Source organism: Catharus ustulatus, chromosome 39, assembly GCF_009819885.2.
Source record: "Catharus ustulatus isolate bCatUst1 chromosome 39, bCatUst1.pri.v2, whole genome shotgun sequence".
NCBI lineage: Eukaryota > Metazoa > Chordata > Aves > Passeriformes > Turdidae > Catharus > Catharus ustulatus.
In genome coordinates this window covers 76,236-102,673 of record NC_046259.1, presented here as the reverse complement: position 1 = coordinate 102,673, position 26,438 = coordinate 76,236, and the positions used below count along the sequence as shown (strand labels likewise).

The 26,438-nt window shown below is 43.9% G+C and overlaps 2 protein-coding genes across 11 annotated transcripts in view; one reads left to right on the top strand and one right to left on the bottom strand.

Annotated features, from left to right (window-relative positions):
• ATP1A3 (ATPase Na+/K+ transporting subunit alpha 3) overlaps positions 1 to 6,462 on the top strand; it is a 47,270-nt gene extending 40,808 nt beyond the window's left edge. For all 7 annotated transcript variants that reach the window (XM_033084483.2, XM_033084481.2, XM_033084482.2 and 4 more), the window contains 4 exons: positions 602 to 732; positions 3,036 to 3,137; positions 5,296 to 5,387; positions 6,355 to 6,462. In XM_033084483.2, the coding sequence (XP_032940374.1) occupies positions 602 to 732; positions 3,036 to 3,137; positions 5,296 to 5,387; positions 6,355 to 6,383 (354 nt within the window). In that variant the 3' untranslated portion in view covers positions 6,384 to 6,462. The remainder of the gene's footprint in view (positions 1 to 601; positions 733 to 3,035; positions 3,138 to 5,295; positions 5,388 to 6,354) is intronic.
• A 1,699-nt stretch (positions 6,463 to 8,161) lies between these two features.
• Positions 8,162 to 25,325, bottom strand: RABAC1 (Rab acceptor 1). Of its 4 annotated transcripts, none has more exons than XM_033084477.1 (6): positions 25,224 to 25,325; positions 16,823 to 17,002; positions 12,032 to 12,129; positions 11,443 to 11,544; positions 9,044 to 9,108; positions 8,162 to 8,337 (listed from the first exon to the last, which is right to left on the bottom strand). In XM_033084477.1, the coding sequence occupies exons 1-6, from the start codon at positions 25,286 to 25,288 to the stop codon at positions 8,323 to 8,325; spliced, it is 525 nt and encodes a 174-aa protein (XP_032940368.1). In that variant the 5' UTR covers positions 25,289 to 25,325; the 3' UTR covers positions 8,162 to 8,322. The 4 variants fall into 4 exon arrangements, with proteins under 4 accessions (XP_032940368.1, XP_032940369.1, XP_032940370.1 ...); XM_033084478.2 differs by lacking the exon at positions 8,162 to 8,337 and adding an exon at positions 8,757 to 8,796; XM_033084479.1 differs by lacking the exon at positions 8,162 to 8,337 and adding an exon at positions 8,885 to 8,953.
• Between the last annotated feature and the right edge of the window lie 1,113 nt (positions 25,326 to 26,438).

The following is a 26,438-nucleotide window of genomic DNA, read 5'->3' as shown; positions in this document are numbered from 1 at the left end:
AAAACGGGGATGTCTGAAAATGGGAATTTGGGGAAAAATCTTTTGGGGAAAAAAAGCGAATTTGGGGGAGCGAAAAATGGGAATTTGGGGGGAAAATTTTGGAAAAAAAAATGGGAATTTCAGGAGAGAAAAATAGGAAATTGGAGGGAGAAAAATGGGAATTTAGGGGGAGAAAAATAGAATTTGAGGGGAGAAAAGTGGGAAATTGAGGGGAAAAAATGGGAATTTGAGGGGAAAATTTTGGGGAAAAAATGGGAAATTGAGGGAAGAAAAATGGGAATTTGGGGGGAGAAAATGGGAATTGGGAGGAGAAAAAAGGGAATTTGATGGGAGAAAAATGGGAATTTGGGGGGAAAAAAATGGGAATTTGAGGGGAAAAAATAGGAGTTTGGGGGGAGAAAAATGGAATTTGGGGGGAGAAAAATGGGAATTTGAGGGGAAATTTTTGGGGAAAGAATGGGAAATTGGGGGGAGAAAAATGGGAATTTGAGGGGAAAAAAAGTGAATTTGGGGGCGGGATTTTTTGTGGCGGATTTTGGGGAGGGAAGCGCGGATTCGTTAATTAGTTATTCGTTAATTGGTTGATTTTGGGGCCCCCCAGACGTACGAGCAGCGCAAGGTGGTGGAGTTCACGTGCCACACGGCGTTCTTCGTCAGCATCGTGGTGGTGCAGTGGGCGGATCTGATCATCTGCAAGACCCGGCGCAACTCCGTGTTCCAGCAGGGCATGAAGTGAGCGGGGGCGCCCCAAAAATCCGGGGGGGGAGCCCGAAATTCCTGGGAGGGGTCCTGAAATTCCTGGGGAGGGAGCCTCAAAATTCCCGGGAGGAGGGAGCCCCAGATTCCTGGAAAAATCCTGGAAATTCCCTGAAATTCCCCAGAGAATCCTGGAAATTTCTGCAGGGACGAGCCCCAGATTTACAGGGGGAACCCCCTAAATTCCTGGAGAGGGAGCCCCAAAATTCCCAGGAGGGGACCCCGAAATTCCTGGGAGGAGGAGCCTGAAAATTCCTGGGAAAATTCCAGAAATTCCCTGAAATTCCCCAGAGAATCCCTGAATTCCCTCGCAGGGGGGAGCCCCAAAATTCCTGAGAGAATCTCGGAAATTCCTGTGGGGATGAGCCCCAAATTCACAGGGGGAGACCCAAAATTCCCAGGAGAATCCTTGAAATTCCTGGGGGAGGGAGCCCCAAAATTCCCAGGGAGAGGGAGTCCCAAATTCCTGGGAAAATCCCGGAAATTCCTGGGAAATTCTCCGAAATTCCTGAGAGAATCTCGGAAATTTCTGTGGGGATGAGCCCCAAATTTCCTGGGGGAGCCCCAAAATTCCTGGGGGAGGGAGCCCCAAAATTCCCAGGGAGAGGGAGTCCCAAATTCCTGGGAAAATTCTGGAAATTCCTGGGAAATTCCCTGAAATTCCTGAGAGAATCCCGGAAATTCCTGTGGGGACGAGCCCCAAATTTCCAGGGGGAGCCTCAAAATTCTCGGAGAGGGAGCCCCGAAAATTCCCAGGACAGTTCCAGGAATTCCTGGGAAATTCCCTGAAATTCCCGGGACAATCCCTGAATTCCCTCGGGGAGAGGAGCCTCAAAATTCCTGGGAAAATCCTGGAAATTTCTGGAAAATTCTCCGAAGTTCCTGAGAGAATCCTGGAAATTTATGCGGGGACGAGCCCCAAATTTCCAGGGGGAGCCCCGAAATTCCTGGAGAGGGAGCCTCAAAATTCCCGGGAGGAGGGAGCCCCAGATTCCTGGAAAAATCCTGGAAATTCCTGGGAAATTCCCTGAAATTCCTGAGAGAATCCCGGAAATTCCTGTGGGGATGAGCCCCAAAAATCCAGGGGGACCCCGAAATTCCCGGGAGAATCCCTGAATTGCCGCGGGGAGAGGAGCCTCAAAATTCCTGGGAAAATTCCGGAAATTTCTGGAAAATTCTCCAAAGTTCCTGAGAGAATCCTGGAAATTTATGCGGGGACGAGCCCCAGATTTCCTGGGGGAGCCCCAAAATTCCTGCAGAGGGAACCCCGAAAATTCCCAGGGGGAGCCCCCAAAATTCCTGGGAAAATTCCAGAAATTCCTGGGAAAATTCTGGAAATTCCTGGGAAATTCCTGAGAGAATCCCTGGAAATTTCTGCTGGGACGAGCCCCAGATTTACAGGGGGAACCCCCTAAATTCCTGGAGAGGGAGCCCCCAAATTCCCAGGAGAATCCCAGAAATTTCTGGAAAAATTCCCTGAAATTCCCGAGAGAATCCCTGAATTCCCTCACAGGGGGAACCCCAAAATTCCCATGAGAATCCCGGAAATTCCTGGGAAATTCCCTGAAGTTCCTGAGAGAATCCTGGAAATTTCTATGGGGACAAGCCTCAGATTTCCAGGGGGAACCCCAAAATTCCTGGGAAAATTCTAGAAATTCCTGGGAAATTCCCTGAAATTCCCAAGAGAATCCCTGAATTCCCTCGCAGGGGGGAGCCCCAAAATTCCTGGGAAAATCCCCGAAATTCCCAGGAAAATCCCAGAATCTCTGAGAGCACCCTCAAAAATCAGGAGGCCCCAAAATCCCTGAATTGGGATCCAGGGTGGGGAGAGGAATTTTGGGGTGAATTTTGAGGGAATTTTGGGGGAATTTTAGGGAATTTTTGGGGAATTTTGGGGTGAATTTTGTGGGGATATTAGGGAGGATTTTGAGGGAATTTTGGGGTGAATTTTGAGGGAATTTTGGGCTGAATTTTGAGGGAATTTTGGTTGAATTTTAGGGAATTTTGTGGAAATTTTGATGGAATTTTGAGGGGAATTTTGGGGAGGATTTTGAGGGGATTTTGGGATTAATTTTGAGGGAACTTTGTGGGAATTTTGAGGGGATTTTGGGTGAATTTTGAGGGGATTTTGGAATGAATTTTGAGGAAATTTTGGGTGAATTTTGTGGGAATTTTGTGGGAATTTTGGGAAGATTCAATTCAGGAGATTCCGCACGCGGTGGGGTCGATGCTGATGAATTTTTGTGATTTTTTTTTCTGTTTTTTTGTGATTTTTTTAGGAACAAAATCCTGATTTTCGGGCTCTTCGAGGAGACGGCGCTGGCCGCGTTCCTCTCGTACTGCCCCGGCATGGACGTGGCGCTGCGCATGTACCCCCTGAAGTGAGCCCCAAAATCGGGGAGAAACGCCCCAAAATCGGTTCAGAGAGTGGGGAAAATGGGGGCGGGAATCGGGGAGGGTTTGGGGAATTTTGGGTGATTTTTGTGTGATTTTTGGGTGATTTTTGGGTGATTTTTGAGTGGTTTTTATGAGATTTTTGAGTGATTTTTGTAAGGATTTTGAGCAAATTTTTGTGAGATTTTTGGGTGATTTTTGAGTGATTTTTGTGTGATTTTTGTGGGGATTTTTGTGGGGATTTTTGTGAGATTTTTAAGTGATTTTTTTGGGTGATTTTTCAGTGATTTTTGTGCAATTTTTGAGTGATTTTTATGGGATTTTTGGGTGATTTTTGGGTGATTTTTGTGAGATTTTTGTGAGGTTTTTGAGCAAATTTTTGTGAGATTTTTTAGTGATTTTTGTACAATTTTTGGGGGGATTTTTGGGTGATTTTTGTGCCCCCTGAAGTGAGCCCCAAAACTGGGGAGAAACGCCCCAAAATCGGTTCAGAGAGTGGGAAAAAGGGGGCGGGAATCGGGGAGGGTTTGGGGAATTTTGGGTGATTTTTGAGTGATTTTTGTGAGATTTTTGTGCGATTTTTGAGCAATTTTTTGTGAGATTTTTGGGCAATTTTTATGGGATTTTTGGATGATTTTTGAGTGATTTTTGTGAGTTTTTAAAGTGATTTTTTTGGGTTATTTTCGGGTGATTTTTGTACCCCCTGAAGTGAGCCCCAAATTTGGGGAGAAACACCCCAAAATCGGTTCAGAGAGTGGGGAAAATGGGGGCGGGAATCGGGAAGGGTTTGGGGAATTTTGGGTGGTTTTGTGGGATTTTTTGTGTGATTTTTGGGTGGTTTTTGGGTCATTTTTGTGAGATTTTTGGGTGGTTTTTGGGTGATTTTTGGGAGATTTTTGTCAGATTTTTGAGTGGTTTTTGTGACATTTTGGGGTGATTTTTGTCAGATTTTTGTGAGATTTTTGTGAGATTTTTGAGTGATTTTTGTGGGATTTTTGTGGGGTTTTTATGGGATTTTTATGGGATTTTTGAGTGATTTTTGTGAGGATTTTGAGCAAATTTTTTTGAGATTTTTGGGCGATTTTTGTGTGATTTTTGGGCGATTTTTGTGTGATTTTTGTGTGATTTTTGGGGGGATTTTTGTGAGATTTTTAAGTGATTTTTGGGGGGATTTTTGGGCGACTTTTGAGTGATTTTTATGGGATTTTTGGGTGATTTTTTGTGAGATTTTTAAGTGATTTTTTTGGGGATTTTGGGGTGATTTTTGGGTGGTTTTTGTACCCCCTGAAGTGAGCCCCAAATCTGGGGAGAAACACCCAAAAATAAATTAAATATATTGGAAAAAAGGGAAGTGGGAATTTGGGAAATTTCGGGCGATTTTCAGCGATTTTTGTGGGGGGGTTTGAGTTACATTTTTGGGGGTTGTGAGCAATTTTGGGGATTTTGAGCGATTTTTTTTTCCATTTTTTTGATTTTTTGACCAATTTTTGCTGAATTTTCACCGATTTTCACACTTTTTTTAGATTTTTTGAGGGTTTTTAAAATTTTTTGGGGGTGATGCCCCCCTACTGACGCCCCCTCCCCAAATTTCCCCCCCCAGGCCCAGCTGATGTTTCTGCCCCTTTTTTGGTGATTATTTTTTGCATTTTTTTGATTTTTTGACCGATTTTTGCTGAATTTTCACCGATTTTTGCGCGGGTTTTTTTTTTTTGGGGGGGGTTTTAAAAATTTTTTTGGGGTGGTGATCCCCCCCACTGACGCCCCCTCCCCAAATTTCCCCCCCCAGGCCCAGCTGATGTTTCTGCCCATTTTTGGTGGTTTTTTTTTCCATTTTTTTTTATTTTTTGACCGATTTTCGCTGAATTTTCACCAATTTTTTGGATTTTTTGGATTTTTTGGGGTGACGCCCCCCAGGCCCTCCCCCACTGACGCCCCCTCCCCAAATTTCTCCCCCCCAGGCCCATCTGGTCGTTCTACCCCTTTTATGGTGATTTTTTTTTTTGCATTTTTTTGATTTTTTTACCAATTTTCGCTGAATTTTCACCAATTTTCGCGCGTTTTTTTTTATTTTTTTGGATTTTTTTGGGGGTGATGCCCCCCGGCCCCTCCCCCACTGACGCCCCCTCCCCAAATTTCTCCCCCCAGGCCCAGCTGGTGGTTCTGCGCCTTCCCCTACAGCTTCCTCATCTTCGTCTACGACGAGATCCGGAAATTGATCCTGCGGCGCAACCCCGGCGGTGAGCGGGAATCCGGGAAAATTCGGGGGAATTCGGGAAAATTTGGGGATTTTGGGGATTTTGGGGGGTTTGGGGGGGATTTCTGAAAGATTTGAGAGAATTTGGGGCAGGTTTGGGGAAATTTGGGGGAAATTTTTGGGGATTTTAGGAGAATTTAGGGCGAATTTTGGGGGAAATTTTTGGGAATTTTCGGCGGGATTTTGGGGGGAAAATTTGGGCGGGATTTTGGGGAAATTTGGGGGAATTTTTTTTTATTTTAGGAAAAATTGGGGGGAAATTTTTGGGATTTTTTTTGTGATTTTTTGGGGGATTTGAAAGGATTTTTTGGCGGGATTTTTGGGGAAAATTTGGGAGGATTTAAGGGAGAGTTTGGGGGAATTTTTTGGGGTTTTAGGAGAATTTGGGGAAATTTAAGGCGAATTTTGGAGGAATTTTTTGGGATTTCTTTGTGATTTTTATGGATTTTTTGGCGGGATTTCAAGTGGAAATTTGGGAGGAATTTTTGGAAGATTTGAGTGAATTTTTGGGGGGATTAAAAGGGAATTTTGAGTGAATTTTTTTGGATTTTGGGGAAATTTTGGGGGGAAATTTGTGAAGATTTTTGGGATGATTTTGGGGGATTTTTAAATGAAATTTTTTGGGATTCTGGGGACGATTTTGGGGGAAATTTTGGTGAAATTTTTGGGGATTTTGGGGGAAATTTTGGTGAAATTTTTGGGGATTTTGGGGACGATTTTGGGGACGATTTTTTGATGAAATTTTTGGGGATTTTGGGAATTATTTTGGGGATGATTTTGATGGAATTTTTTTGAATTTTGGGGATTATTTTGGGGACAATTTTTGGGAATTTTCATGGAATTTTTGAGGATTTTGGGGACGATTTACCAGGAGGGTTTTATCGGGATTTTTTGGGGCGAATTTTGGGAATTTCGGGCAATTTCTCACCTTTCCCCTTTTTTCATTCCAGGTTGGGTGGAGAAGGAAACTTACTACTGACCCCCCAAAAAAACCCCGGGACCCCCCAAAAAAAATCCCAAAAAAATCCCAAAAAATCCCACGGGACCCCCCCAAAAAAAAACCCCGGGACCCCCCCAAAAATTTCCCTTTTTCCCCCCAAAAAATTCCCATTTTTTCCCAAAAAAATTCCCATTTTTTCCCGAAAAATTCCCATTATTCCCTCCAAAAATTCCCATTTTTCCCCCCCCAAATTTTTCCCATTTCCCCCCCAAATTTTCCTTTTCTCCCCCCAAAAATTGCCCCCCCCAAAAAAACAAAAATTTGGGGAGGGGTCGGGGGGTGGGGGGGGCTCCTCGCCTTAGGGGGGGTCCCCAAAAAATTCCCGGGATTTTGGGGGGGGAGGGGTCGCTCTGGGGATATTTTGGGGGGGGGTCCCCGCCCCTCCCCCACCCCCCCTGCGGTGTCGTCGCGTGAAAAAAAAAAAATTAAAAAAAAAAAAAACAAACAAAAAAAAAAACGGGGAAAAAACCCGAAAAAAACGGGAAAAACGGGGAAAATGGAAATGAAGAAAAAAAAGAAGAAGAAGAAATAAAAATGGAAATGAAAATAATCGAAGTGAAAATAATAAAAATTTAAAAATGGAAATAAAAATGGAAATGAAAATGAAAATGAAAATGAAAATAATGGAAATGAAAATAATAAATATTTTAAAATGGAAATGAAAATGAAAATAAAAATAAAAATGAAAATAAAAATGAAAATAAAAATGGAAATAAAAACGAGAATAAAAATTTTAAAAAAATAAGAATAAAAATTTAAAAAATTAAAATAAAAATAATAACAAAAAAAATTTATAAATTTCTCCCTCTGGGGGGTGGAACTTTAAAAAAATAAAAGGGGGAAAAAATAAAAAATGGGGAAGAAAACGTGAATTTACCAAATAAAGCAAAAATTGGAGCCTGGGTTGATTTTGGGGGGAAAAAATGGGAATTTGGGGAAAAATTCTGGCTGAAAAAACGGGAATTTTGGGGGAAAATTCTGGGGTAAAAAATGGGAATTTGGGGGAAAATTCTGGGGTAAAAAATGGGAATTTGGGGAAAAATTCTGGGGTAAAAAACGGGAATTTGGGGAAAAATTCTGGGGTGAAAAATGGGAATTTGGGGGGCATCAAAAAACCAGGAGGGGAAATCGGAGGGACCTTAAAAACCCGAGATAATTTTGGGGTAATTTTGTGAAATTTTGGGTAATTTTGGGGTAATTTTGTGAAATTTTGGGCAATTTTGGGTAATTTGGGGCGGGGTCGGAAATTGGGAACTCGCACCCGAAATTTGGGGTCACGTGACTCCTTTATTGTGTCCGGGGGGGTCCCGAACCCCCAGAGTGGGGGAGGGGGACCCCGGAAAGGGGAGGGGTCGGGAAGGGTGAGACTGGGGGGAATTCGGGGGATTTTGGGGTCCTGGGGGTTTTTGGGGTGATTTTGGGAATTTTTTTTTATATTTTGGGGTGATTTTGGGATTTTCTGGGGTGATTTTGGGATATTTTGGGGTTTTTTGGGGTGATTTTGGGATATTTTGGGGTTTTTTGGGGGTCACACCGGCTCCATCTCCAGCTCAGGGGTCCCAGGGATTTTTTTGGGGTGATTTTGGGATTTTTTGGGAATTTTTGGGGTTTTTTGGGGTGATTTTTGGATAATTTGGGAGGTTTCAAGGTGATTTTGGGATTTTCTGGGGTGATTTTGGGATATTTCAAGGTGATTTTGGGATTTTTTTTTTTATTTTGGGGTGATTTTGGGGTATTTTGGGTTTTTTGGGGTGATTTTGGGATATTTTGGGATATTTCAAGGTGATTTTGGGATTTTATTTTTTATATTTTGGGGTGATTTTGGGGTATTTCGGGGTCACACTGACTCCATCTCCAGCTTGGGCGTCCCGGGGATTTTTTGGGGTGATTTTGGGATATTTTGGGGTTTTTTTGGGGGTCACACCGGCTCCATCTCCAGCTCGGGGGGGGTCCCGGATTTTTTGGGGTGATTTTGGGATATTTTGGGGTCCCAGGCAGGTTTTTGGGGTGATTTTGGGATTTTTTTGGGGTTATCTCGGGGTCACACCGGCTCCATCTCCAGCTCGGGGATCCTGGGGGTGTTTTTGGGGTGATTTCAGGATATTTTGGGATTTTTTGGGGTGATTTCAGGATATTTGGGGGTTTTTTTCGGGTTCACACTGGCTCCATCTCCAGCTGAGGGGCCCCAGGGATTTTTTGGGGTGATTTTGGGATTTTTTTGGGGTTTTTTGGGGTGATCTGGGGATTTTTTTGGGGTCCCAGGCAGGTTTTTGGGGTGATTTTGGGGATTTTTGGGGTCCCAGGACATTTTGGAGTCCCACGGATTTTTGGGGTGATTTTGGGGTCATTTCAGGATATTTTGGGGTTTTTTTGGGGGTCACACCGGCTCCATCTCCAGCTCGGGGGTCCCAGGGATTTTTTTGGGGTGATTTTGGGATTTTTTGGGGGTTTTTTGGGGTGATTTTGGGATTTTTTTTTTTATATTTTGGGGTGATTTCAGGATATTTTGGGATTTTTTGGGGTTTATTTCGGGGTCACACCGGCTCCATCTCCAGCTCACAGGTTCCGGGGATTTTTTGGGGTGACTTCAGGATATTTTGGGGTTTTTGGGGGTTATCTCGGGGTCACACCGGCTCCATCTCCAGCTCGGGGGGGTCCAGCTGCCGGAACGCCGCGTGGGACCCCAAAAACACCAGGGCGGCTCCTGGGGGGGGAGGGGGGGTCAGGGGGGGCCCCAAAATTCGGGACCCCCCCAAAAAAAACCCCAAAAAACCGCGGGGGGGGAATGGGGGGAAATGGGGGGGTTTGGGGTCGGGGTTTTTGGGGTTCCTGGGGGGGGGTTTGGGGATTTTTGGGGTTGGGATTTTTTGGGGTTCCCGGGGTTTTTGAGATTGGGATTTTTTGGGGTTGGGATTTTTGGGATTGGAATTTTTTTGGGGTCGAGATTTTTGGGGTTCCTGGGCACGGTTTCGGGGATTTTTTGGGATCAGGGTTTTTGGGGTTGGGATTTTTTGGGGTTCCCGGGGGCAGTTCTGGGGATTTTTTTGGGGTCAGGGTTTTTGGGATCGGGGTTTGTGGGATTGGGATTTTTTGGGATTGGGATTTTTTTGGGGTCGGGATTTTTTGGGGTCGGGATTTTTTGGGGTTCCCGGGGGGAGTTTTGGGGATTTTTTGGGATTGGGATTTTTTGGGGTTGGGATTTTTGGGGTCGGGATTTTTTGGGTCGGGATTTTTGGGGTCGGGTTTTTGGGTTGGGATTTTTTTGGGGTTGGGAATTCTGGGATCGGAATTTTTTGGGATCAGGATTTTTTGGGGGGAGTTTGGGGTTCCCAGGGTTTTTGGGGTCGGGATTTTTGGGGTTCCTGGGACGGTTTTGGGGATTTTTGGGGGTTGGGATTTTTTGGGGTTGGGAATTCTGGGGTTGGGATTTTTGGGATCAGGAATTTTTGAGGTTCCTGGGGAGAGTTTTGGAGATTTTTTTGGGGATCAGGGTTTTTGGGATCGGGATTTTTTGGGATTGGGATTTTTTAGGGTTGGGATTTTTTTGGGGTTGGAAATTTTGGGGTTGGGATTTTTGGGGTTCCTGGGGGGAGTTTTGGGGATTTTTTGGGATTGGGATTTTTTTGGGGTTGGGAATTCTGGGGTTGGGATTTTTAGGATCAGGATTTTTGGGGTTCCCAGGGTTTTTAGGGTCGGGAATTTTTGGGGTTTCTGGATGCAGTTTGGGGGATTTTTTGGGGTTCCCAGGGTTTTTGGGGTCGGGATTTTTTTGGGGTTGGGAATTTTTGGGATTGGGGTTTTTGGGGTCACGATTTTTTGGGGTTCCCGGGGGGAGTTTTGGGGATTTTTGGGACCAGGATTTTTTGGGGTTGGGATTTTTTTTGGGGTTGGGAATTCTGGGATCGGGATTTTTTGGGATCAGGATTTTTTGGGGGGAGTTTGGGGTTCCCAGGGTTTTTGGGGTCGGGATTTCTGGGGTTCCTGGGACGGTTTTGGGGATTTTTGGGGGTTGGGATTTTTTGGGGTTGGGAATTCTGGGGTTGGGATTTTTGGGATCAGGAATTTTTGAGGTTCCTGGGGAGAGTTTTGGAGATTTTTTTGGGGATCAGGGTTTTTGGGATCAGGATTTTTTGGGGTTCCCGGGGGCGGTTCTGGGGATTTTTTTGAGGTTGGAGTTTTAGGGTTTGGGGTTTTTGGGATTAGAATTTTTTGGGATTGGGATTTTTTTGGGGTCAGGGTTTTTGGGGTTGGGATTTTTGGGACCGGGATTTTTTGGGGTTGGGATTTTTTTGGATCGGGGTTTTTGGGGTCAGGATTTTTTGGGGTCAGGGTTTTTGAGGTTCCCCAGGGAATTTTGGGAATTTTTTAGGGTCGGGATTTTTGGGGTTCCCAGGGTCTTGGGGATTGGGATTTTTTGGGTTTGGGGTTTTTGGGTTTGGGGTTTTTGAGGTTCCCACGGGGGGAGTTTGGGGTTCCCAGGATTTTTGGAGTTGGGATTTTTTTGGGGTTGGGAATTTTGGGGTCGGGATTTTTTGGGATCAGGATTTTTTGGGGGGAGTTTGGGGTTCCCAGGGTTTTTGGGGTCGGGATTTTTTGGGGTTCCCAGGGGCAGTTCTGGGGATTTTTTGGGATCGGGGTTTTTGGGATTGGGATTTTTGGGACCGGGATTTTTTGGGGTTGGAATTTTTTTGGGTCGGGGTTTGTGGGATCAGGATTTTTGGGATCGGGAATTTGGGGTCAGGAATTTTTGGGTCGGGATTTTTGGGATTGGGGTTTTTGGGGTTCCCGGGGGAATTTTGGGGTCAGGATTTTTGGGGGGGTTTTTTGGGTTTTTTTTGGTTTTGGGGGATTTTTTTGGGGGTTCCCAGGGTGGTTTTGGGGTCAGGATTTTTTGGGTTTTTTGGGGTTTTTTTGGGGGTCAGGATTTTGATTTTTTTGGGGTCAGGATTTTTTGGGTTTTTGGGGGATTTTTTGGGGTTTTTTTGGGGTATTTTTGGGGTTTTTTTGGGGTTTTTTTGGGGCGTTTTTGGGGTCTCACCCAGCACCCAGAACACGGCCGACCCCGCCCCCGCCAGCCAGAACAGGGGCAGGGAAACCCCGGCGGCCACGCCCAGCTGGTGGGCGGGGCTCAGCTCCCGGCCTGGGGACAAACCAGTGTAAACCAGTATAAACCAGTATGGACCAGTATAAACCAGTACGGACCAATAAAAAACATCAAAACAACAAAAAACCCATAAAAACCAGTATGAACCAGTTCATCCCAGTCCCTCCCAGTCCCTCCCACTCCATCCCACTCCATCCCAGTCACTCCCAGTCCATCCCAGTCCATCCCAGTCCCCTCCCAGTCCCTCCCAGTCCCTCCCAGTCCATCCCAGTCCATCCCAGTCCATCCCAGTCCCTCCCAGTCCATCCCAGTCCCTCCCAGTCCCTGCCAGTCCCTCCCAATCCCCTCCCAGTCCCTCCCAATCCCCTCCCAGTCCCTCCCAATCCCCTCCCAGTCCATCCCAGTCCCTCTCAATCCCCTCCCAGTCCATCCCAGTCCCTCCCAGTCCCTCCCAGTCCCCTCCCAGTCCCTCCCAGTCCCCTCCAATCCCCTCCCAGTCCCTCCCAGTCGCTCCCAGTCTCACCCAGTAACACCAGTGGCGCCTCCCTGGCCCGGACCCTCACGGCCACCGCGGCCCCGACGAAAACCCCGAGGGCGAGGAGGAGCAGGGGGGAGGTGATCCTGGGGAAACTGGGGTTACTGGGAGCACTGGGAGGGACTGGGAGGGGACTGGGATGGACTGGGAGGGACTGGGAGGGGACTGGGAACAACTGGGATGGACTGGGATGGACTGGGATGGACTGGGATGGACTGGGAGGGGATTGGGAGGGACTGGGAGGGACTGGGAGGGACTGGGATGGGGATTGGGGGGGACTGGGATGGACTGGGAGGGGACTGGGATGGAACTGGGATGGACTGGGAGGGACTGGGATGGACTGGGAGGGACTGGGAGGGACTGGGAGGGACTGGGAGGGACTGGGATGGACTGGGAGGGACTGGGAGGGGACTGGGAGGGGATTTGGGGGTTACTGGTTTATACTGGGATGCGCTGGGGCGAACTGGGGACCCCCCAAACTCCCCCGGCCCCAATTCCGGAGCAGGAAAAAAAAAACAAAAAACGAAAATGCCCCAAAATGCCCCAAAACTGCCCCAAAAAATCCCAAAAAAATCCCCCCCAAAAAAAAAAAAAAAATCCCATAAAACCCCATAAAATCCCCCAAATTTTCCCAAAACCCCCCGAATTCGCCCCAAATTCTCTCACAGGCAGTACGCCACCAGCCCCAGGAACAGCACCACGTTTTCACTCTGGAATAATTCCCCCAAAATCCCAAAAAAATTCAAAAAAAAATCCCATAAAATCGCATAAAACCCCATAAAATCCCCCAAAATTGCCCAAAATCCCCCGAATTCCCCCCAAATTCCTCACAGGCAGTACGCCACCAGCCCCAGGAATAAAACCACATTTTTACTCTGGAATAATTCCCCAAAAATCCCAAAAAAACGCCCAAGAAATTAAAAAAAAATCAAAAAAAAACCCCCAAAATCACATAAACCCCATAAAATCCCCCAAAATTGCCCAAAACCCCCCGAATTCACCCCAAATTCCTCACAGGCAGTACGCCACCAGCCCCAGGAACAGCACCACGTAATTACTCTGGAATAATTCCCCCAAAATCCCAAATAAATCCCAAAAAAATCCAAAAAAAATCCCATAAAATCACATAAAACCCCATAAAATCCCCCAAAATTGCCCAAAATCCCCCGAATTCCCCCCAATTCCTCACAGGCAGTGAGGAACCACGTTTTTACTCTGGAATAATTCCCCAAAATCCCAAAGAAATTTAAAAAAATCCAAAAAAAATCCCATAAAATCCCATAAAACCCCATAAAATCCCATAAATTTTCCCAAAATCCCCCAAATTTACCCCAATTCCTCACAGGCACTACGCCACCAGCCCCAGGAACAGAACCACATTTTTACTCTGGAATAATTCCCCCAAAATCCAAAAAAAATCCAAAAAAAATCCAAAAAAATTCCATTAAATCCCCATAAAATCACATAAAATCACATAAAATCCCCCAAAATTTCCCAAAACCCCCCGAATTCGCCCCAAATCCTCACAGGCAGTACGCCACCAGCCCCAGGAACAAAACCATGTTTTTACTCTGGAATAATTCCCCCAAAATCCAAAAAAAATCCACAAAAATCCCAAAAAAAATCCCAAAAATATCCAATAAAATCCCACAAAACCCCATAAAATTCCCCAAAATTGCCCAAAACCCCCCGAATTCACCCCAAATTCTCTCACAGGCAGTACGCCACCAGCCCCAGGAACAGAACCACGTTTTTAGTCTGGAATAATTCCCCCGAAATCCAAAAAAAATCCAAAAAAAATCCAAAAAAAATCCCAAAAAATCCCCATAAAATCACACAAAACCCCATAAATCCCCCAAATTTTCCCAAAATCCCCCGAATTCACCCCAATTCCTCACAGGCAGTGAGGAACCACATTTTTACTCTGGAATAATTCCCCCAAACTGCAAAAAAAATCCCCAAAAAATCAAAAAAAAATCCCAAAAATATCCAATAAAATCCCATAAAATCACATAAAATCCCCCAAAATTCTCCAAAACCCCCCGAATTCACCCCAAATTCCTCACAGGCAGTACGCCACCAGCCCCAGGAATAAAACCACATTTTTACTCTGGAATAATTCCCCAAAAATCCCAAAAAAATTCCAAAAAAAAAAAAAAAATTCCCATAAAATCCAATAAAATCCCACAAAACCCCATAAAATCCCCCAAAATTGCCCAAAATCCCCCGAATTCACCCCAATTTCTCTCACAGGCAGTACGCCACCAGCCCCAGGAACAAAACCACGTTTTCACTCTGGAATAATTCCCCCAAAATCCAAAAAAAATCCAAAAAAAAATCCCAAAAAAATCCCATAAAATCCAATAAAATCCCACAAAACCCCATAAAATCCCCCAAAATTGCCCAAAATCCCCCAAATTCACCCCAATTCCTCACAGGCAGTATGCCACCAGCCCCAGGAACAGAACCACGTAATTACTCTGGAATAATTCCCCCAAAATCAAAAAAAAAACCCAAAAAATCCAAAAAAAATCCAAAAATTCCCCATAAAACCCCATAAATCCCCCAAAATTGCCCAAAACCCCCCGAATTCACCCCAATTCCTCACAGGCAGTACGCCACCAGCCCCAGGAACAGAATCACGTTTTTACTCTGGAATAATTCCCCCAAAAATCCCCCAAAAATCCCCCAAAATAAAAAAAAAATCCCCCCAAAAAAAAAAAAAAAAAAAAAAAAACCCCAAAATCACATAAACCCCATAAAATCCCCCAAAATTTCCCAAAATCTCCGAAATTCACCACAGTTCCTCACAGACAGTGAGGAACCACATTTTTACTCTGGAATAATTCCCCCAAACTGCAAAAAAAATCCCCAAAAAATAAAAAAAAAAATCCCAAAAAATCCAATAAAATCCCATTAAAATCCCATAAAATCACCCAAAATTTCCTAAAACCCCCCGAATTCGCCCCAAATTCCTCACAGGCAGTACGCCACCAGCCCCAGGAACAAAACCACGTTTTTACTCTGCAGTAACTGCCCCAAATTCCAAAAAAATTCCAAAAAAATCCAAAAAAATCCAAAAATATCCCAAAAAAATCCCATAAAATCCAATAAAATCACACAAAACCCCATAAATCCCCCAAAATTGCCCAAAACCCCCCGAATTCACCCCAAATTCTCTCACAGGCAGTACGCCACCAGCCCCAGGAACAGAACCATGTAATTACTCTGGAATAATTCCCCCAAAAATCAAAAAAAAATTCCCAAAAAATAAAAAAAAAATTTTAAAAATCCCATAAAATCACACAAAACCCCATAAAATCCCCCAAAATTTCCCAAAATCCCCTGAATTCACCCCAATTCCTCACAGGCAGTGAGGAACCACATTTTTACTCTGGAATAATTCCCTCAAAATCCAAAAAAAACCAAAAAAAATCCCATAAAATCCCATAAAACCCCATAAAATCCCATAAAATCCCCCAAAATTGCCCAAAACCCCCCGAATTCACCCCAATTCCTCACAGGCAGTACGCCACCAGCCCCAGGAACAAAACCACGTTTTCACTCTGGAATAATTCCCCCAAAATCCCCCAAAAATCCCCCAAAATAAAAAAAAAAATCCCCCAAAAATAAAAAAAAATAAAAAAAAACCCCCAAAATCACATAAACCCCATAAAATCCCCCAAAATTGCCCAAAATCCCCCGAATTCCCCCCAATTCCTCACAGGCAGTGAGGAACCACATTTTTACTCTGGAATAATTCCCCCAAAATCCAAAAAAAATCCCCAAAAAATAAAAAAAAAATTTAAAAAATCCCATAAAATCCCATAAAATCACACAAAATCCCCCAAAATTTCCCAAAATCCCCCGAATTCACCCCAAATCCTCACAGGCAGTACGCCACCAGCCCCAGGAACAGAACCACGTTTTTACTCTGGAATAATTCCCCCAAAATCCAAAAAAAATCAAAAAAAATCCCAAAAAAAATCCCAAAATTCCCCATAAAATCCCATAAAATCCCCCAAATTTTCCCAAAACCCCCCGAATTCACCCCAATTCTCTCACAGGCAGTACGCCACCAGCCCCAGGAACAGAACCACGTTTTTACTCTGGAATAATTCCCCCAAAATCCAAAAAAAATCAAAAAAAAATCCCAAAAAAATCCCATAAAATCCCATAAAATCCCATAAAATCCCATAAAACCCCCCAAAATTGCCCAAAACCCCCCGAATTCACCCCAAATCCTCTCACAGGCAGTAGGCCACCAGCCCCAGGAATAAAACCACGTTTTTACTCTGGAATAATTCCCCCAAAATCCAAAAAAAACCCCCAAAAATCCCAAAAAATAAAGAAAAAAAATCCAAAAAAAATCCCATAAAATCACACAAAACCCCATGAAATCCCCCAAAATTTCCCAAAATCCCCCAAATTCACCCCAATTCCTCACAGACAGTGAGGAACCACATTTTTACTCTGGAATAATTCCCCCAAACTACAAAAAAAATCCCAGAAAAACCAAAAAAAATCCCATTAGATCCCCATAAAATCACATAAAATCACATAAAATTGCCCAAAATCCCCCGAATTCACCCCAAATTCCTCACAGGCAGTACGCCACCAGCCCCAGGAACAAAACCACGTTTTTACTGTGGAATAACTGCCCCAAAAATCCCAAAAATAAAAAAAAAATTTAAAAAAAATAAAAAAAAATTCCAAAAAAATCCCATAAAATCCCCCAAATTTTCCCAAAACCCCCCGAATTCGCCCCAAATTCCTCACAGGCAGTAGGCCACCAGCCCCAGGAACAGCACCACGTAGTTGCTCTGGAACCGCTCCCCGTTGTGCCCCAGGCGCCGCCAGAGCTCCCCCAGATCCCGCGGGGCCCCGAAGCGCCGCTGGTCCAGGAAGGAGCCCCAGGGCCGGAGCGCCGCGCGCCGCGCCTCCAGCCACTGCGTCACCCTGGAGACCAAAAACACGGGAATTCAACCCAAAAATTGAGCAGAATTATAGATTATAGAAATCCCGCGAAAATCCCGCGAAAATCCAAAAAAATCCCACTAAAATAACCCAAAATAACCCAAAATAAACCCAAAATAACCCTAAAATAACCCCAAAAATCCCACAGAATAACCCCAGAATGGTCTCGAGCCACTGCGTCACCCTGGAACCCAAAAACACAGGAATTCACCCCAAAAATTGAACGGAATTACAGATTATAGAAATAGCGCGAAATTCAGCGAAAATCCCAAAAAAATCCCGCAAAAATCCCATTAAAATAACCCAAAATAACCCAAAATAACCTCAAAATAACCCCGAAAATCCCACAGAATGGCCTCAAGCCACTGCGTCAGCCTGGAGCCCAAAAACACAGGAATTCAACCCAAAACCAGCATGAAATTACAAATTATAGAAATACCGCGAAAATACCGCGAAAATCCCAAAAAATCCCGCAAAAATCCCACAAAATCCCTTAAAAATAACCCCAAAAATCTCACAGAATAACCCCAGGATGGCCTCGAGCCACTGGGACACCCTGCAGCCCAAAAACACGGGAATTCAACCCAAAAATTGAACAGAATTAATGAATATAGAAATACCGCGAAAATCCCAAAAAATCCCGCAAAAATCCCATAAAATCCCTTAAAAATAACCCCAAAAATCCCATTGAATAACCCCAGGATGGCCTCGAGCCACTGCGTCACCCTGGAACCCAAAAACACAGGAATTCACCCCAAAAATTGAACAGAATTACAGATTATAGAAATACCGCGAAAATCAGCGAAAATCCCAAAAAAATCCCATTAAAATAACCCAAAATAACCCAAAATAAACCCAAAATAAACCCAAAAATCCCACAGAATGGCCTCGAGCCACTTCGTCACCCTGGAGACCAAAAACACAGGAATTCACCCCAAAAATTGAACAGAATTATAGATTATACAAATAGCGCGAAAATCCCGCGAAAATCCAAAAAAATCCCACAGAAATCCCACAAAATCCCTTAAAAATAACCCCAAAAATCCCACAGAATGGCCTCCAGCCACTGCGTCACCCTGGAGACCAAAAAACCAGAAATTTACCCCAAAAATTGAACAGAATTATAGATTATAGAAATAGTGCGAAAATCAGCGAAAATCCCAAAAAAATCCCGCAAAAATCCCATAAAATAACCCAAAATAGCCCCAAAATACAGCCCAAAAATCCCACAGAATGGCCTCCAGCCACTGCGTCACCCTGGAGACCAAAAACACAGGAATTCACCCCAAAAATTGAACAGAATTATAGATTATAGAAATACCGCGAAATTCAGCGAAAATCCCAAAAAAATCCCATTAAAATAACCCCAAAATAACCCAAAATAGCCCCAAAATAAACCCAAAATAACCCCAAAAATCCCACAGAATAACCCCAGGATGGTCTCCAGCCACTGCGTCACCCTGGACACCAAAAACACAGGAATTCACCCCAAAAATTGAACAGAATTACAAATTATAGAAATACCGCGAAAATACCGCGAAAATCCCAAAAAATCCCGCAAAAATCCCATAAAATCCCTTAAAAATAACCCCCAAAATCCCACAGAATAACCCCAGGATGGCCTCGAGCCACTGCATCACCCTGGAACCCAAAAACACAGGAATTCACCCCAAAAATTGAACAGAATTATAGATTATAGAAATAGCGCGAAATTCAGCGAAAATCCAAAAAAAATCCCGCAAAAATCCCATTAAAATAACTCAAATAAACCCAATATAACCCAAAATAGCCCCAAAATACACCCCAAAAATCCCACAGAATGACCTCGAGCCACTGCGTCACCCTGGACACCAAAAACAGAGAAATTCACCCCATAAATTGAACAGAATGACAGATTATAGAAATAGCGCGAAATTCAGAAAAAACCCAAAAAAATCCCACAAATATCACACAAAATCCCTTAAAAATAACCCCAAAAATCCCACAGAATAACCCCAGAATGGCCTCGAGCCACTGCGTCACCCTGCAGCCCAAAAACACAGGAATTCACCCCAAAAATTGAACAGAATTACAGATTATAGAAATAGCGCGAAAATCAGCAAAAATCCCCAAAAAATCCCGCAAAAATCCCATAAAATCCCTTAAAAATAACCCCAAAAATCCCACAGAATGGCCTCCAGCCACTGCGTCACCCTGCAGCCCAAAAACACAGGAATTCAACCCAAAACCAGCATGAAATTACAAATTATAGAAATACCGCGAAAATCCCAAAAAATCCCGCAAAAATCCCATTAAATTAACTCAAATAAACCCAATATAACCCAAAATAGCCCCAAAATACACCCCAAAAATCCCACAGAATGGCCTCGAGCCACTGGGTCACCCTGGAGACCAAAAACACAGGAATTCAACCCAAAAATTGAACAGAATTACAGATTATAGAAATAGCGCGAAAATCCCGCGAAAATCCCAAAAAATCCCACAGAAATCCGACAAAAATCCCACTAAAATAACCCAAAATACACCCAAAATAACCCCAAAATAACCCCCAAAATCCCACAGAATAACCCCAGAATGGCCTCGAGCCACTGCATCACCCTGGAACCCAAAAACACAGGAATTCACCCCAAAAATTGAACAGAATTATAGATTATAGAAATAGCGCAAAAATCGCCAAAAATCCCATTAAAATAACCCAAAATACACCCAAAATAAACCCAAAATAAACCCAAAAATCCCACAGAATAACCCCAGGATGGCCTCCAGCCACTGCGTCACCCTGGAGCCCAAAAACACAGGAATTCACCCCAAAAATTGAACAGAATTACAGATTATAGAAATAGCGCGAAAATCAGCAAAAATCCCCAAAAAATCCCGCAAAAATCCCATAAAATCCCTTAAAAATAACCCCAAAAATCCCACAGAATAACCCCAGGATGGCCTCCAGCCACTGTGTCACCCTGGACACCAAAAAACCAGAAATTTACCCCAAAACCAGCATGAAATTACAAATTATAGAAATACCGCGAAAATCCCGCGAAAATCCCCAAAAAATCCCACAGAAATCCCACAAAATCCCACAAAATAACCCCAGAATGGCCTCGAGCCACTGCGTCACCCTGGAGACCAAAAACACAGGAATTCACCCCAAAATATGTGTGGAATCACAGATTATAGAAATACCGCGAAAATCCAAAAAAAATCCCACTAAAATTACCCAAAATAACCCCAAAATACACCCCAAAAATCCCACAGATTGGCCTCGAGCCACTGCGTCACCCTGGAACCCAAAACCACAGAAATTCACCCCAAAAATTGAACAGAATTATAGATTATAGAAATAGCGTGAAAATCCCGCGAAAATCCCAAAAAATCCCACAGAAATCCCACAGAAATCCCTTAAAAATAACCCCAAAAATCCCACAGAATGGCCTCGAGCCACTGGGACAGCCTGGAACCCAAAAAACCAGAAATTTACCCCAAAAATTGAACAGAATTACAGATTATAGAAATACCGCGAAAATCAGTGAAAATCCCGCAGAAATCCCGCAAAAATCCCATTAAAATAACCCAAAATAAATCCAAAATAACCCCAAAAATCCCACAGAATAACCCCAGGATGGTCTCGAGCCACTGCGTCACCCTGCAACCCAAAAACACAGGAATTCACCCCAAAAATTGAACGGAATTATAGATTATAGAAATAGCGCAAAAATCAGCAAAAATCCCGCAAAAATCCCATTAAAATAACCCCAAAATAACCCAAAATAACCCCAAAAATCCCACAGAATGGCCTCGAGCCACTGCGTCACCCTGGAGCCCAAAAACACAGGAATTCACCCCAAAAATTGAACAGAATTATAGATTATAGAAATAGCGCGAAAATCAGCAAAAATCCCAAAAAAATCCCATTAAAATAACCCAAAATAGCCCCAAATAAACCCAAAATACACCCCAAAAATCCCACAGAATAACCCCAGAATGGCCTCGAGCCACTGGGTGACCCTGGAGCCCAAAAACACGGGAATTCACCCCAAAAATTGAATAGAATTACAGATTATAGAAATAGCGCGAAAATCAGCGAAAATCCAAAAAAAATCCTGCAAAAATCCCATTAAAATAACCCAAAATAAACCCAAAATACACCCCAAAAATCCCACAGAATGGCCTCGAGCCACTGCGTCACCCTGGACACCAAAAAACCAGAAATTCAACCCAAAAATTGAACAGAATTATAGATCATAGAAATAACCCAAAAATCGCCAAAAATCCCAAAAAAATCCCGCAAAAATCCCATTAAAATAACCCAAAATAAATCCAGAATAACCCCAAAAAATTTCACAGAATGGCCTTGAGCCACTGAGACAGCCTGGAGACCAAAAACACAGGAATTCACCCCAAAAATTGAACAGAATTATAGATTATAGAAATAGCGCGAAAATCCCGTGAAAATCCAAAAAATCCCGCAAAAATCCCACAAAATCCCTTAAAAATAACCCCAAAAATCCCACTGAATAACCCCAGGATGGCCTCGAGCCACTGGGACAGCCTGGAGCCCAAAACCACAGGAATTCACCCCAAAAATTGAACAGAATTATAGATTATACAAATACCGCGAAAATCCCGCAGAAATCCCGCAAAAATCCCATTAAAATAAACCAAAATAAACCCAAAATAAACCCCAAAATAAACCCAAAAATCCCACAGAATGGCCTCGAGCCACTGAGTCACCCTGCAGCCCGAAAACACAGGAATTCACCCCAAAAATTGAACAGAATTATAGATTATAGAAATACCGCGAAATTCAGCGAAAATCCAAAAAAAATCCCGCAAAAATCCCATTAAATTAACTCAAATAAACCCAATATAACCCAAAATAGCCCCAAAATACACCCCAAAAATCCCACAGAATGGCCTCGAGCCACTGGGTCACCCTGGAGACCAAAAACACAGGAATTCAACCCAAAAATTGAACAGAATTACAGATTATAGAAATAGCGCGAAAATCCCGCGAAAATCCCAAAAAATCCCACAGAAATCCGACAAAAATCCCACTAAAATAACCCAAAATACACCCAAAATAACCCCAAAATAACCCCCAAAATCCCACAGAATAACCCCAGATTGGCCTCGAGCCACTGCATCACCCTGGAACCCAAAAACACAGGAATTCACCCCAAAAATTGAACAGAATTATAGATTATAGAAATAGCGCAAAAATCGCCAAAAATCCCATTAAAATAACCCAAAATACACCCAAAATAAACCCAAAATAAACCCAAAAATCCCACAGAATAACCCCAGGATGGCCTCCAGCCACTGCGTCACCCTGGAGCCCAAAAACACAGGAATTCACCCCAAAAATTGAACAGAATTACAGATTATAGAAATAGCGCGAAAATCAGCAAAAATCCCCAAAAAATCCCGCAAAAATCCCATAAAATCCCTTAAAAATAACCCCAAAAATCCCACAGAATAACCCCAGGATGGCCTCCAGCCACTGTGTCACCCTGGACACCAAAAAACCAGAAATTTACCCCAAAACCAGCATGAAATTACAAATTATAGAAATACCGCGAAAATCCCGCGAAAATCCCCAAAAAATCCCACAGAAATCCCACAAAATCCCACAAAATAACCCCAGAATGGCCTCGAGCCACTGCGTCACCCTGGAGACCAAAAACACAGGAATTCACCCCAAAATATGTGTGGAATCACAGATTATAGAAATACCGCGAAAATCCAAAAAAAATCCCACTAAAATTACCCAAAATAACCCCAAAATACACCCCAAAAATCCCACAGATTGGCCTCGAGCCACTGCGTCACCCTGGAACCCAAAACCACAGAAATTCACCCCAAAAATTGAACAGAATTATAGATTATAGAAATAGCGTGAAAATCCCGCGAAAATCCCAAAAAATCCCACAGAAATCCCACAGAAATCCCTTAAAAATAACCCCAAAAATCCCACAGAATGGCCTCGAGCCACTGGGACAGCCTGGAACCCAAAAACCAGAAATTTACCCCAAAAATTGAACAGAATTACAGATTATAGAAATACCGCGAAAATCAGTGAAAATCCCGCAGAAATCCCGCAAAAATCCCATTAAAATAACCCAAAATAAATCCAAAATAACCCCAAAAATCCCACAGAATAACCCCAGGATGGTCTCGAGCCACTGCGTCACCCTGCAACCCAAAAACACAGGAATTCACCCCAAAAATTGAACGGAATTATAGATTATAGAAATAGCGCAAAAATCAGCAAAAATCCCGCAAAAATCCCATTAAAATAACCCCAAAATAACCCAAAATAACCCCAAAAATCCCACAGAATGGCCTCGAGCCACTGCGTCACCCTGGAGCCCAAAAACACAGGAATTCACCCCAAAAATTGAACAGAATTATAGATTATAGAAATAGCGCGAAAATCAGCAAAAATCCCAAAAAAATCCCATTAAAATAACCCAAAATAGCCCCAAATAAACCCAAAATACACCCCAAAAATCCCACAGAATAACCCCAGAATGGCCTCGAGCCACTGGGTGACCCTGGAGCCCAAAAACACGGGAATTCACCCCAAAAATTGAATAGAATTACAGATTATAGAAATAGCGCGAAAATCAGCGAAAATCCAAAAAAAATCCTGCAAAAATCCCATTAAAATAACCCAAAATAAACCCAAAATACACCCCAAAAATCCCACAGAATGGCCTCGAGCCACTGCGTCACCCTGGACACCAAAAAACCAGAAATTCAACCCAAAAATTGAACAGAATTATAGATCATAGAAATAACCCAAAAATCGCCAAAAATCCCAAAAAAATCCCGCAAAAATCCCATTAAAATAACCCAAAATAAATCCAGAATAACCCCAAAAAATTTCACAGAATGGCCTTGAGCCACTGAGACAGCCTGGAGACCAAAAACACAGGAATTCACCCCAAAAATTGAACAGAATTATAGATTATAGAAATAGCGCGAAAATCCCGTGAAAATCCAAAAAATCCCGCAAAAATCCCACAAAATCCCTTAAAAATAACCCCAAAAATCCCACTGAATAACCCCAGGATGGCCTCGAGCCACTGGGACAGCCTGGAGCCCAAAACCACAGGAATTCACCCCAAAAATTGAACAGAATTATAGATTATACAAATACCGCGAAAATCCCGCAGAAATCCCGCAAAAATCCCATTAAAATAAACCAAAATAAACCCAAAATAAACCCCAAAATAAACCCAAAAATCCCACAGAATGGCCTCGAGCCACTGAGTCACCCTGCAGCCCGAAAACACAGGAATTCACCCCAAAAATTGAACAGAATTATAGATTATAGAAATACCGCGAAATTCAGCGAAAATCCAAAAAAATCCCAAAAAAATCCCACAAAATCCCATAAAAATTACCCCAAAATAACCCCCAAAATCCCACAGAATAACCCCAGGATGGCCTCGAGCCACTGCGTCACCCTGGAGACCAAAAACACAGGAATTCACCCCAAAAATTGAACAGAATTATAGATTATAGAAATAGCGCGAAAATCCCGCGAAAATCAAAAAAATCCCGCAAAAATCCCATTAAAATAACTCAAATAAACCCAATATAACCCAAAATAGCCCCAAAATACAGCCCAAAAATCCCACAGAATGGCCTCGAGCCACTGCGTCACCCTGGAACCCAAAAAACCAGAAATTCAACCCAAAAATTGAACATAATTATATATTATACAAATAGCGCGAAAATCAGCGAAAATCCCGCAGAAATCCCGCGAAAATCCCAAAAAATCCCGCAAAAATCCCAAAAAATCCCTTAAAAATAACCCCAAAAATCCCACAGAATAACCCCAGGATGGCCTCGAGCCACTGGGTCACTCTGGAACCCAAAAAACCAGAAATTTACCCCAAAACCTGAACACAATTAATGACTACAGAAATCCCGCAAAAAATCCCAAAAAAATTCCCTCCAAAACCCCCCCAAAACCCCAAAAATGACCCGAAAATCCCCCCAAAAATGCACCCAAAAATCACCAGAAATCCCACAAGAATCCTACAATTAAAAAAAAAATAAAATCCCACAAAAATTCCTCAAAAAAATCCCAAAAAATCCCTCCAAAAAAACCCAAAAATACCCAAAAATATCCCCCCAAAAAACCCAAATTCCCAAATTCCCCAAAATCCCCCAAATTTCCCCCAATCCCGACCTGCCCAGCCCCCCTCGGGGGTCGCTGTCCCGCAGCTCCTGGGGGGGGGGCGCCGCCTCCGCCATGGGGGGGTCCCGAAATTTGGGGGGTCCCGAAATTTGGGGGGTCCCGAAATTTGGGGAAACCTGGGGGAAAAAAAAAAAAAAAAAATTTGGGATCGATGAGAGAATTTGGGGCGGGGTCTGGGGTCAGGATTTTGGGGTTTTGGGGTCGCGGGGAGAGGAATTTGGGAGACATTTTGGGGAATTTTGGGGGGTCCTGAAGGCTTTGGGGGTCCCGGGGGGATTTTGGGGATCCTGGAGGGGAATTTTTGGGACAATTCCGGTGAATTTTGGGGATTCCGAGGAAGGATTTTGGGGTCCGAGGGAATTTTTGGGATCCTGGGAAAGATTTTGGGGTCATTTCGGTGAATTTTGGGGATCCCGGGGGGGTTCCAGGGGGGTTTTTGGGATCCCGGGAAGGATTTGGGTCCATTCCGGTCATTTTTGGGGTTTTTTGGGGGTCCCGGGGTTTTTTTTGGGATCCCGTGGGGATTTTTTGGGACAATTCCGGTGATTTTTGGGATCCCGGGGGGGTCCCGGCGTTTTTTTGGGGGGTCTCGGGGGGAAATTTGGGTGGATCCCGATGATTTTTGGGATCCCGGGAGGGATTTTGGGGTCCGAGGGAATTTTTTGGGGGTCCCGGGGGGATTTTGGGGCCATTCCGGTGATTTTGGGGATCCCGGGGGTTTCCAGGGGGGTTTTTTTGGGATCCCAGGAAGAATTTTGGGCTCCGACGGAATTTTTGGGGATCTCGAGGGGGTCCCGGGGGGGTTTTTTTTGGGATCCCGAGAAGGATTTTGGGTCGATCCCGGTGTTTTTTGGGTTTTTGGGGGGGGATTTTGGGGCCATCCCGGTGATTTTTGGGATCCCGGGAAGGATTTTTGGGCTCCGAGGGAATTTTCGGGATCCCGGGGGGGTCTCGGGGGTTTTTTTTGGGATCCCGGGGGGATTTTGGGGCCATTCCGGTGATTTTTGGGGATCCCGAGGGAATTTTCGGGATCTCGGAGGGGTCCCGGGTTTTTTGGGGGGGTCTCGGGGGGAATTTTGGGTCGATCCCGGTGATTTTGGGGATCCCGGGAGGGATTTTGGGGTCCGAGGGAATTTTTGGGGATCTCGAGGGGGTCCCGGGGGTTTTTTTGGGGATCCCGAGAAGGATTTTGGGTCGATCCCGGTG